This window comes from Amblyomma maculatum, chromosome 1, assembly GCF_055883805.1.
Source record: "Amblyomma maculatum isolate TAMU_Amacu chromosome 1, ASM5588380v1, whole genome shotgun sequence".
Taxonomy (NCBI): domain Eukaryota; kingdom Metazoa; phylum Arthropoda; class Arachnida; order Ixodida; family Ixodidae; genus Amblyomma; species Amblyomma maculatum.
In genome coordinates, this window is record NC_139344.1 from 356,982,021 (window position 1) to 356,994,659 (window position 12,639).

The following is a 12,639-nucleotide window of genomic DNA, read 5'->3' on the forward strand; positions in this document are numbered from 1 at the left end:
AACGAATTATTTTTCTCTCTCCTGCCAGTGCAGCGCTGCTGCCTGAGCAGCATTTATAAATAAATAAATAAATAAATAAATAAATAAATAAATAAATAAATAAATAAATAAATAAATAAATAAATAAATAAATAAATAAATAAATAAACAAATAAATAAATAAATAAATAAATAAATAAATAAATAAATAAATAAATAAATAAATAAATAAATAAATTAATATCAGCCCCATCTCGCTTCACACCTTTTGAATCACGGGGTCTTCATCACATGAGGTGTTGATCAACACTGACGTTAAACTCCTTGTTAACTTTGCACTTTTTTTAAACATTTGAAAGTTAAATCTGTTCTGGCCGCTGGAAGGCCGCTAGAAGTACTGTCGAACGAAATCTCGTGAAAGCTCCGCACCTGCGTTAAGGTCCTGCTCGTAAGTAAAGTACGGGGAGGCTTTTTTCGGAGTAACGAAAGAACCTATGGCGCCTTTCTCAGACTTCATAAAAACGTTTTCGTTCGGCGATTTGGTCCGGCGTGTGAGTGTTTCTTCTGAGGGGCCAGGAGTTCGCAATAAGACATAGGCACTTGAGAAGACATGCGACACTTTTCATTTTGGAACTCTTCCAGCGATGGACAGTGTGGAGTGGTCTGATGACAGTCAGCGATTCCGGACTTGGTCTAGCACGTGGCGTACTGCTGTCAGTCTCGGGAAGGTCTGGTTCGTGTTGCACAGGCCCGTGTAGTCTTCGTAATCCACGTAGTAGGCAGCCACGCATACGCTTGGGTTCACCTTCAGCGCAAGTCGCATCTTCAGGGGGAAACAGGAAAGACACGTGATTAGAAGAGGGAAAGCAGAGAACGGGAAGCATGCGAGGATATCGAGTTACATGTCCTCTTATACATTGCCCCGGGGGAATACGATACTGTACAAAGCACATGTACGGGGGAGAAGCAGGAAAGTGTGAGGACGATACACAAGGCAATACATGAGTCTATGCCCAACTACACACATATACGCTTTACCGCACGAATGCATGCTTCTGCGTAGAGTTTATAAACAATACACGAGACCTGCCTAATCGATGGTGGTGCAGCAGAATGCGCCATGTAGAGTATACCTTAGCCTTAAATATTTACTTATCCTTCATCTTCATCGGAACATTTTGTACCGCCCAAACTCAGTTTAACGGCAAAGCCTACAATCCGGAAGCACCCATTGGGTCAGGCGCTGAGCAGTACCGTGACGTGGGTGGATGGGCCTAAGTTATAAAAAGCGCGTACCATTTTGGTGACGCTGTCCGGAGTGAGGAAAGACTGCCACTCATTGTTGCGATAGTGGTAGGATGCGATGGCTCTGTCGTCCTGGATGGGACCCGCCCAGTCGCCTTTCTTCTGACACGTCTGCGTGAACAAGACAGAAACGATAGTTGAGCTGTAGTGCTTCTGTCGAAATGTGCATAGGAAGCTAGGTGTTATGGGGCGCCTGAACCGAGTGCGTCTAGAATAAGCGTTTTAATTCCACGATGCTCCGGTAGTTTAAAGCACTTTGCCGCTAATTTTCGCACAGGAAGCTCAGACGGCATATTTGATACGCATTTAGAACGCGCCATCGAAGCGAATAATGTTTATATCAGTGAGTGTCAAGACCCCGAAAGTGGCTCCTTCGTTACAAATTTCCCTTGTTACAGCAACAAAGCGTCTTAAGTACTGAATTGCTCATGCGTCACAAAGTAACAAGCGAACTTGCTAGTTCGAACAACTCAGAAGAAGCTCCATGTACTGCTCCGACATGTTGTGGGTTCGTTTACCCGACGATTGCTCACTGCAGGCCATTGTAATGATCCCATTACTTTTGAGTATTGTAAATTACATTCCCTGCGATCACAATTTTAGTCTCCGCAATAACACGGAAACGTTATTCGGAGGGGGATTTCACTGGATTGATTCAGGCTATAAATTAGTCTGCTGGCCATCTACACGGTCGCCAACTTTTTACGAGCTGGTGTATGCAAAGCGTGTCGCACAATTACATTTGCGCCTTATATTCTTCTCCAAACTAAAGCGCTGAATCTTTGCGGCTCAAATTTCGCGCAGAAATGGCATTTGGTCGTGAATATTTTTTCATGCCAAAGATGTTTCGGTACTTGCCTGATTCGATCAGAAAAAGTCGAATGTTCGCATTGTCTGTGGCGTGAGCAAAACATAAAAAGTTGTTGTCCCAGCAATGACACCGGTGGCGCCACCTCGTTGCGTTCCCAGCTCGAAATATTATTTGCGATACGAAAAACTCTACAAATTTAGTGCAGTTTTGGCCAAATGCTGATTGTTAATCAAAGAACAGTTGTGAAAGCTCTTAAAACTTTCCAAAAAAATAACCTCGCCTGCCTAACTTCCTTTCTTTGAGTCTCTGTGGCTGTGTTGCTGCAAACAAAACGAGATGGCGCAACCGGTGCTATCACTGGGATAATAGGTTCTTTTATTTCCCCGCCGCCACAGACAATGCGAACATCCGAGTTTTTTCGATGGAATGAGCAAAGTACCCCAAATAAATTTGTTATAAAAATACTGATGGTCGCATGATATTTCTGGGCAAACTTTTGAGCTGCAACATTCCACCGGTTTAGCTAAGAGAAGCATTCTTTGGCGCACATATAATTGCGCGACGCTCTGTATTGTAGTGCGGTGACGTTCAGTGAGACCTAATCTGCGGCTGACAAAGACAGGTGACAATCATTCTAGGGCGCTGGCGTTTCAGGTAACGAGGTTTTGGTTAGCGCACACCCCAAAACCTCCTGGGGGAGGGGCACTTGGTTCACACCTTGCTGTAGGGTAAGAGCTGCTCTGACTCGCAGGCCGCACCCACGTTGCTGGAGGCCGTCTTGAGCATGTAGTGCAGCGAGGCAAGGTTGAGAGAGAAGCACATGTTGGGCATTGGCACGACGTTGCTCTGCATTTGCTTGATCCACTCGAGCGCAGTCACCTGCGACGCGCCGACCAGTATGTTTACGCCTTGAATCCGATATCGAGCGGTTACCAGAGTGGAAAAGAGCAATAAAGGTCGGTCTTCAACGCACCCATATGGGGCAGGAGGTGGAGAGAAGCCTCAGAACACTGACCTACACTTCGACAAAGGTGTTTGTTTTTGTGTTGGGGCCCAAATGAAGACGCCTCGTCCAAAATGTTGGTCAGCGAAATGCGACTTGTCTCCTTTCCCTTGCTCAAGAAAAAGCAGGGGATGCAGAATACTGACCCATTTTAAAGTGAATCACTGACAGAACACAAAAAAGCAAACGTGACGTATCGTGACAGCGAAAGTTGTTATAGGATCGGTGTAGCTATATAACCTTGCATTGAGCCCTGGAATCTATACAGAGGCGGCTGGTAATTTAAATTAAATGAATTAATTGACTTTAGTTGAAATTGTAATTATATTCATTCTAAACCACCTCTCACGGTCGCTATGGGACAAAACGGGGAGAGGGAAACACCACTTTCTACTTATAAGGAGGAGGGAAGGCTGAAGGTGACTGCCATAGCAGGTTGGCGTATTTCACGATGACGAGGAAGGAAGGGAAGGACAGAAACAAGTGAAGAAGCGCGCAATGTGATTTGGACGCAATTTTGCGATCACAAAGCTCTCCTCCTGCGCTGCTGAAAGTACCACCCAGAGTCACTAAAGGGCCCATGAAAAGCTATTTACTAAAACTATAAAAACGAGCATGAGCAATAGGTATACAATCAATGCTCCCTGCAGAGCAAATATTTTTAAGCTAGTTTTATTAGCACCGAACATACGAGCGATCGAAAATGAGTACGCCCCTTCTCCCTAAACTCAACCTACGCCAGCGTGCAAAAAAAAAAAAAAAAAAAAAAAGGGACGAAAACAAGTCTCGACGGCAATCCACTACGCCCCGTGGGAGCGTCGAATGAGCGGGAGCGCCCAGAAGTCCCAATGACGTCAGTGGGGAGGTTTGCGAGCGGAGATGTGTCGCCCAAGTCGGTTGCGAGCGGTCGCCAGTCCCCCCCCCCCCCAAAAAAAAAAAAAAAAAAAATGCCAGTTATCAATTGCACGCAACTTTTTGAAATTTGGCTTGAATATTTACAAAACCACCTCTATGGATTTCATGCATTAGAGTTAGACCAAAGATAGCATTTCAGGGGCCATTTAACGCAACTGACACGGATATGAGTACGTTGTCTTTAGGCATTATCCCCTTCATTCTTTCATTTTGTCCCCCAGGGCCAAATGCATTGCTTAGAGGAAAATGTAAGACACATGTTATAGGAACATTATTATATGCATATTTTTTCTATGATATGCATGTAATAATATAATAATAGAGTACAGTACCAAATGCACTGTACTAAATATGAAACTTTAGAAACAACCTGAATTACACTGTTAGCCAAAGGGACGTTTGAACATTACGTTATTGTTAATATTCACGAGTTCGTCGGAGCGTGCTTTTATTTTCATGTGGTACGGAGAATGAATAGCTGTGAGAATTTAACTTGTTTTATATTTCAGTGCCTCTTCTGTGACGGTGATCGATGTGGTTGGACATGTACTCAGGGCAAGGAACGAGATGATTACGCAACGCGTAGGGTGAGGTTAAAATTTGTTGAAAAGACTCAGGCGGAAACTGTTCTGAAGGATTGAAAGCGACGAAAAGCCGAGTCAGGATTTCATGTCAGTTATGCCAGCTAGCGAGTCATGTTTGTATAAAGTAACAAGAACAGAGTACGGAAAGGCATCTGGAATGAAATAATTGTCCCAAGGCTTACTAAAGGGAATGTGGCTGGGTGTCCTAGATGGGAAGTACAAGTGGGGCTTAAAATAAATCACCGCTATTGGCAGATTAGCCCTAGATGCTCAAAGTAAAATTACAAATGGAACAACAGAGAGAGATAGAGAAGAAGGGGGTCATTGTTTGAATTCTGGAAAGTGTCCTGTGAAATGTTGTACGAGAAATGAGTGAGGAAAATGTGCGAAAAGCGATGATCAGCCAAGTTATTTCCGTATTGGTACAGAAAGGCCGTTAACCTACTGTGGATGAAGAGAACTAGGAAACTAAGTGGTAAGTATACGAATGATACAAGAACGACGTAGTAAGGCGAGGTAAACGCAGGGCCGCAGACGCAGAGATAATGAATCAGCGGATTCGAAGGAAAAGAAGTGGGAAAGAACTGGACTACACCTTCTTCCATAACCCCCCACTAACCAGTGGTGTCCTGTGCCAGCTACGGCTACTTTACATCCCCGCTAACTTCCTAATCTCATCCACCTACCTTAGTTTCTGATGCATCCTGCTACGCTCGCATTCCTTTGTAGCCCTCATCAACTCAGTTACGTTTAACGATCATCGGTTATCTATCATTCGCATTACGTGAACTGCCCATTTCAGTTTTTTCTCCTTGATATCATTTACGATATTGTTAGCTCCCGTTTGCTCCCTTTCTGTCTCTTAAAGGTGCATTTGCAATTTTTGTTTTGATAACTCACAGCGTTGTCTGTAATTTGAGTTAAACACGCAGAAATTGCATTATGACACACCAAGAGGCAGTGTACTGTCGTCTGAAGCGAGACCGGGGAGCCTGACAGAGCGCCTGCAAAGGAATGTGCCAGGTTGAGTATTCATGCTGCAGTACACAACCAGACATCAGTTCCGGCAAGATGAGTGCCTCTGAGGCACTGTTGTGGTCAAGGATAACGAACGTGGCTGCAGTAGACGTCAAATACGGTAGGAGAAAAGGTGGCGTTAAAGTCGGGACGTCGAAGAATAGCTTTTGAGAGTCAGATTTTACGCGTTATAAATTTTAGTTTTCCTGCGTGGCCTATGATTAGCGTGCCTGAATAAACATCCTGAAGCACTGGAAATCCTTCCTCATATTTCTTGTGTCTGTGACCAGAAAGTGGCCGAAAACGTCCTTCGCACCTGTCAGCCATCCAGAGATCGATGACAATAAAATAAATTTCTGATAATCATGATTTGACTATAGCCATGGCTAGTCATAGTCAGCCATAGTAATGGATAGTCAGTAATGGCTACAGTGTCTGACGTCATAACAGCTCAATGCAGATGGGGCCAATGCAAGCCCAGACATGCCTGAACACGCCAGGCGTTGGCGGAGATCCGTGGTGAACACAACGCATTAGAAATGGGGACACGTGACGTGAATCTGACTGCTTTGAGTGACCTTACGCGGGCGGCGCGGACTTTCCCGTATCCGGATCGCGTACCTGATGGAACCTTCAGTCCGCGGGCGGCGGCGAACCGGGGTTGTTGTTGCTCTTTTTTTGCTTTATCTTTGCTGGGTGTGTCAACGTGGGCTCACTTGTCTGGCTAGCTATCCGGAATGAAGTCTCCTTTGCTCCATATGAACACCTTTCGTTTGGGCGAAATGTTTCGCCGCATTTGCCGTCTGACTGAAGCATTCTTTTCGCGTATTTCGTTCACTGCATTGTTCGCTCCGTCTTTGCTGCACTGCGTCGTTATTGTATGTGTGTGAGCGCGCGCGCGTATTTGAGTGCCCGATTTGTTGTGTTGTTTCTGCTAATATTAATGAAGTTGGAAAGAAAGCGATCAGTGACGAAGCGGCCGCCATGTTTTAAGCTCTCGTTGAGAGCTGCCAACCTATATGAAACATTGAACACGCTGACAAAATTAATATAGCGCTATGAAATAGCTTGTGGCATAAGATCTCCTCGGAATGGGGTGAGACATCCCAGTCGGCCCCGTACACAGTCGGTATACATAACGTTTCTTCATGTTCTCTTCTTTTTATCTTTTTTTTTTTTCTGAAACACCCCAGCTAAGCGGACTTTCGAACCTGCCTTTCGGATGAATATTACTTTGTTACTATTCCCTACGCAGGATTCTTGAAGTCGCCGCTTGGAGATAAGCGCCGGACGATCCCAACTATGGCTTTGTTCAATATAACCGCTTTTTAGCCACGAAACCTTCCGTCCTCTTCGGACGCTTCAGTGGCAATAGCCAGTGCCGCGAAACGACGCTTTCGCTCGGCGTCCATTTTGAAACTCTCGGTAGCAGAGTATTCGGAGACGCGCAAACAGCACAAGCACGCTGGGGGAGAGAGTACGCGCGGTTTGTCTGCTGCCTTCGTTTGAATGCTCGACGTCCGGACTGCGACTCGCGGATGGGTGGTCACGTGGCAAGAGACCAGTCGCGATCTCGTCCGCCCGCTTGAACCCACCTGTGCCCCACGGAATTTTTCCAGCTTCCCAACTGAAATGAGAAATCCGAGTTGGCAACTAACAACTTTATGATATCACGTGGTCTTGTTAAGTCGACAAACCATCAAAGAATTGGTGCTCGGCCATGTCAGCTGCCAGCTACCACCTGCCTGCGCCATGCATGCGATTTGACGTTTACAACGCTCAAGCCACGGTGGAAGAATATTTAGGTGGGGACACAGCACGGGCGATGCACTGGACGCAAGTTTCCAGATAAAGTACCAGCCAGGATCCTCCGAACCGGGCCGCTGATCGCAGCGTCAGCGCCGTTGCAGCGGTGAATCTTCGGCGGAATAAAAAAACCATACATGAACGAGGCCGTTGCGATAGCAACTAGCTGATATCGCACGGCGCGTTTCTGCCGCGCGAACCGGTCGCGTGGCCAGAACTGTCTCTCCGTCGCCGCCAAAAGCATCGCCGTAACTATGTGAGCAAGTTCGGTGCGATTTTGCGTCAGTGCTGCAGTAATCAGCTGCTATGGGCCGCAAGTGCTTTGTCGGAAATTGCAACAGTGGCTACGCAAGCTGCAAAGAAAATTTGATTTTATTTAATGTTCCTTCCGACCAGAAGCGGTTAAAGGACTGGGAAGAAGCTATTCCTCGTAAAGACCGTGCGCTGAGTGTAAATGATGCTGTTTGTAGCAAACATTTTACGAAAGAAATGATGATTGAAAAAAGGTACTTTGCTGAATATCGTGGTGAAATTTTGCTTGACGTTCCAAAAAGAACCGTCCTGGCAGAAGATGCCATACCTTGCATTTTCCCGCCGCCATACGCACGGAAGCGGAATCCACCCATAAGCAGAAAGTCACCTCCACCGCCAAAGCCCAGAAAAAAGCGACGGAAAGCAGGAGAATTGACCACGAATGGTGATAGCTATCAAACATCGCAATGTGATGAGCAGCACGCATCCTCTTCTCCAGTATGCGAAGTCCCAATTGTGACGCGCCGAAAAGGACTTCTTGTATGATGAGGACAAGTGTACAGACGCCGTACAAATGGACTGTCGTGAAGAAAGCCCTACCAGAAATCTCGACACAGCACCCAGCAAGGGCTCTACAGGGATAGAAACGCGCGCCAGCTCCACAGTCAATGATGTGCTAATCTGTTTAGATCCATCGTTTGCTCAGCTGCCAACCGCTGCTTGGAACTACCACTGTGTGCATCAAAACGGCCTTCACAGCTAATGCTTCATGCAAGTTGGCCTGTCACCATCAAGACAGCCCGTTCCTTTGAAGACTGCTCGTTCAACAGGTGACAAAATCAACGTTTTCTTTAAGCACTTTTGTATTAGGCTGCAAGCTGCAAACAACAGTAGTTCCCGACGCGTGCCAGCTACGCTGTCAAGAGGACTGGGAAGTTGTTAGCCAAGCCCTGCAACATTTTCATGCACTGCACCTCTGTCCTGGCGGACCATGTCATAAGAAGTACGCAGATGTACGCCTCGAGTGCGGCTACATTGACTCAAGCAATACTTGGAGGCATAACCGCTGCCCTTTAACTCAAGAAACGAAAACGCCTTGCGCATATTGTTGTAGGTTGGAGAACACGCTTCGAATTCACAAGGCAAGGAAAGAAAAGCGCGTCAAGCAGCGCAGAGTCAGGGTACCGCTCAGTCCTGCGAGGAGAAAGTCGATTTAAACGCTAAGGAAGCAGAGGATTGTTTCTCGCAAAACGAAGACACGCATCCTTAAGATTAAAAAGACTCTTCTGTCGGAGTTATCATCGTGGCGAGAAAAATTGAGGGAGGTTGACGAAGACGCAATTCTCAAAGCTTGTGAGAAGGCCAACCTGTCCGCTGCACAGCAAATGCTAGTGCGAGAATGCTTGTCGGCAGCACAACCAAAGTCGAGGAAAGGAAGGAAGTACACTGACAATTGGCTTCTATTGTGTCTCCTTCTCCACATTCGGACACCGTGTGGGTACAGGTTTCTCAGAGAGAGTGACGTGCTTCCGCTCCCATCTGTTAAAACCATTCGAAGGTATATATCTTCGGTTGGCATGAAGTGCGGTTTCGACAAAGAGTTTTTCGCAGCTTTGAAGGAAAAATTAAATGAAAAATCCACTTTTTGTAAGCGCGGAATGCTATTGCTTGATGAAATGCAAGTACGGCAGTGCAAGCGCGTGAACTCGCAGACCTTAAGCTATGACGGCTTAGTTGACGACGGAACGCACAAGAAACAAAGCACCGATTTGGCAGATCATGCGCTCGTCTTTATGTTTTGTCCGTTTACCGAGAACTATGCGCAGCCTGTCGCAGTTTTTGCATCCAAGAATGCCACGCGAGGCTCTGTGTTGTGTCAACTCCTCTTGCAGGCCATTGTGCTTATTGAAGACGCCGGAGCTATTATTGACTCCGTTGTGTGCGATGGAGCCAGCACGAATCGCACCATGTGGAGGCTTCTCGGTGTTAGCGGTGGTATGAACAACTGCAGGAGCTTCTTCGAGCACCCAGCCGACGAAGAGAGGAAGGTGTACATGCTTTCAGATGTGCCCCACCTTTATAAATGCATTCGAAATAGGCTGCTCAACCAGAAATTCCTTAAAGTGAATGGGAAGGAAGTTAAATGGGCAGACTACGTTTCAGTACTGAAAGAAGATGAATTAAATCCAGGAGAGCTCAGAGCCTGCCCTCGAATAACTCGCCACCATTTACACCCTTCCAACATGGAGAAGATGCGCGTGAAGTATGCAACGCAAGTTTTTAGCGCATCCATGGCAGCTGGGTTGAAGTACTGCAAAGAGCGAGGTGTCGCTAGCTTGCACAACTGTGAGGGCACCATTGAGTTCACAATGAGACTTAACGATCTGTTTGACGCTCTAAATCGTCGGCACCCAGCAGAAGGAGTAAAAGATGGCGGCAGGGATATTTCAATTATGATGGAAAGCCTGAAGTGGCTGAATGAATGGGAGCAGGAGCTTGTGGATGGCCTTATAACTTCCGACATGTTTCTCACACGGCAGACCGCTGAAGGACTCAGAGTCACACTGTCGTCAGCTATTGATCTTTGCTACTTACTGCTGCGTGAATGCAAATTCAAATACGTTCTAACATCCAAGTTTAATCAAGATCCATTGGAAAGGTTTTTCGGCAAAGTCCGGCAGGCGGGGCGAGAGAACGACCATCCTGACATGCCCACGTTCCTACAGCTGTATAGATCGTTAAGCATATACGCGCTTCTTAGACAACCGAAGTATGGGAATTGTGAGGCCAAAGAAGAAGCTCCGATCCTTGATTTTGGCTCTTTCAAGAAAATTTTTAGCAGAGAGAAAGATGTCCCTCAAAAACAACTTGAAACCATTCGTGCAAAACTGGACGGTCTAATCGATACAGATGCATGGGAATGCGAGGATGTGCTACCCGATGAAAGTGCGACACCAGAAGCAGCGGAGTGTGTATTATACTATGTGTCAGGTTTCCTTAGTCGGAGGCTGCAGACAATGTTCTCATGCCTTGTATGCAGAGGCAGCCTAGCGGTACCATCAAGCGAAGAGCCAGAAGCTGCCTTCACGAATACGAAGTCAAGAGGAGGGTTGGCCCACCCAAATTAGAAATTGTTCTGTCTCCTGAAGGCAGCGGAGGATTACTTCTCGAGGAATGCTGCTGACCCTGACGTCTTCTGGAACACACTTGATCACGTCGTTGGCCAGAATATTACATTTCCCTGCGATGAGCATAAACATGACGCTGTAGCCAGAATTCTTCGGTACTACATTCTGTTGAGAATGCGTCAGTACTGCAGACAGAAAGCACGAAATGTTATAAAAGAAAGCAGCACCAAGAAGAAGCAGTCACGACTCTGTAACCGATAGAACGCTTCACAGCCTCGTACCATCATGTCATACGTGTCTTTATTATTTTATGTTCTAGAAGTATGTCATCTTGTAGCTTAACTGTGCATATGAAGGACAGTTGAAAATAAAATTATTTCACTAAGAACACCGTAATTTTTTTTTTTCATTTCAGTGTTTGGCTGAATTTTGCTGAAACTGCCGCCCACCCAGTAGCAATGAAAAACGTTTCGATAACTAAACAAGGAACCTCTTCGGATAGCATACATATTCATGCAAAACTTTTCATTGCGATAGAAAAATTTTGATGGTGGGCGTATTCAAGTATGGGAGAGTGAAACTTGACCTCAACTGTTGTCTTTTTACGTGTAGAAAATATACTGTAAGAGCAGTGAGGTGAGTTACAGCATGTTTAGGTAAGTCAAGGCTAGCGAAACATGGCAACGTAAATGTGACACGCAGAAAAGCGAGGTATAAAAGAACACTACAGCAAAAAGTCGTTCAAAAGTAAGTGTCTTCCTCTCATTTCATTTCACCTCCTCGACTGGTTAAAATTTCAGTTCGCCGATTGCATAAGTGCCGAAGCGATGACCGGAATACTTTGTTTGCGTGTTAATAATACTAAATAGAATTTGTTCCTAACAACGTAGAGCCGAAAAGGTTAAAGTTTAACTTTATGTTGCATTACCTTGGCGTGACGAGAACGCCACCCGACCATTGAGACATGGTTATTCAATCTTAGGCGATGGGGAAGAATAATTTTCTTACTCCAGCAGAGTAAGTAAAGGAAGAAAATTGTTCAAAGCACGTTATATTTCAAAATTATGCCGCATTCGATGCGGCGAACGGGAGCAAATATAAAAACCTCGAAAGCATTCTTAACACGTTAACGCAAAAAAAAAAAAAATAAAAAAATCCGACAGCGCCCTTTTTCTCCAAACTTTACCGCTTATATATCAGAAATCACTAACATGCAAACGACAGAGTGAACAATGCGATGAGCGAACAAAAATGCGAACGAGGGATTTGTAAGACAACCAGAACAAATGCTGCAGTGATCTAAGGCAGGGATATTTCAGAATTGTTTGCTTCAAGGAACCCCAACAGCCATTAATGTGTGCCAAAAGAGTTCTCTCCGCCACATCGCACTCCCAATATAATCGGACGATGTGTGTGCATGAACCTTTCCTTTTAATTTTTTCATTTTCGCAGTATTCTTTAATGAAATGCCCACCTCCTACGAAAACTCAGACATTTAAACTGAAAAATAATGCGGCAGAAGTTCTCCCCGACGCCGCCATCGAAAAGCCTGCAAAAATGTTCGGTGATAGCGCGCGCGCTTTCCTACCTTGACTTAGCTTTAACTCGGCTGAGCGGTTGAGACGTTCAGTCGCATATGCACGACAGCACGAACTCCAAAACGCGCAACCTAGTGCGGGCCGTCCTGCCTCCTTTACACATTTCGACAGGGTTGTAGACGTAAAAGTAATGAAGAAGCAAATTAGCACGCTGTTGAGTTTGCCTGATGGGCAGCTGGCGCCGGTGCTCCGTCATCATGTTAACATGCAGTCGGCGCACAGCGTCTTGGCCTACGCTGAC

The 12,639-nt window shown here is 45.8% G+C and overlaps 1 protein-coding gene across 1 annotated transcript in view; it reads right to left on the minus strand.

Annotated features, from left to right (window-relative positions):
* Positions 1 to 591: 591 nt before the first annotated feature.
* The window catches only part of LOC146207902 (uncharacterized), a 46,169-nt gene continuing 34,121 nt past the window's right edge, over positions 592 to 12,639 (minus strand). Inside the window, exons 27-29 of the mRNA XM_084577745.1 lie at positions 2,813 to 2,974; positions 1,276 to 1,395; positions 592 to 802 (exon numbers count right to left, since the gene is read on the minus strand). Coding sequence (XP_084433871.1) covers positions 653 to 802; positions 1,276 to 1,395; positions 2,813 to 2,974 — 432 coding nt within the window. The 3' untranslated portion in view covers positions 592 to 652. The remainder of the gene's footprint in view (positions 803 to 1,275; positions 1,396 to 2,812; positions 2,975 to 12,639) is intronic.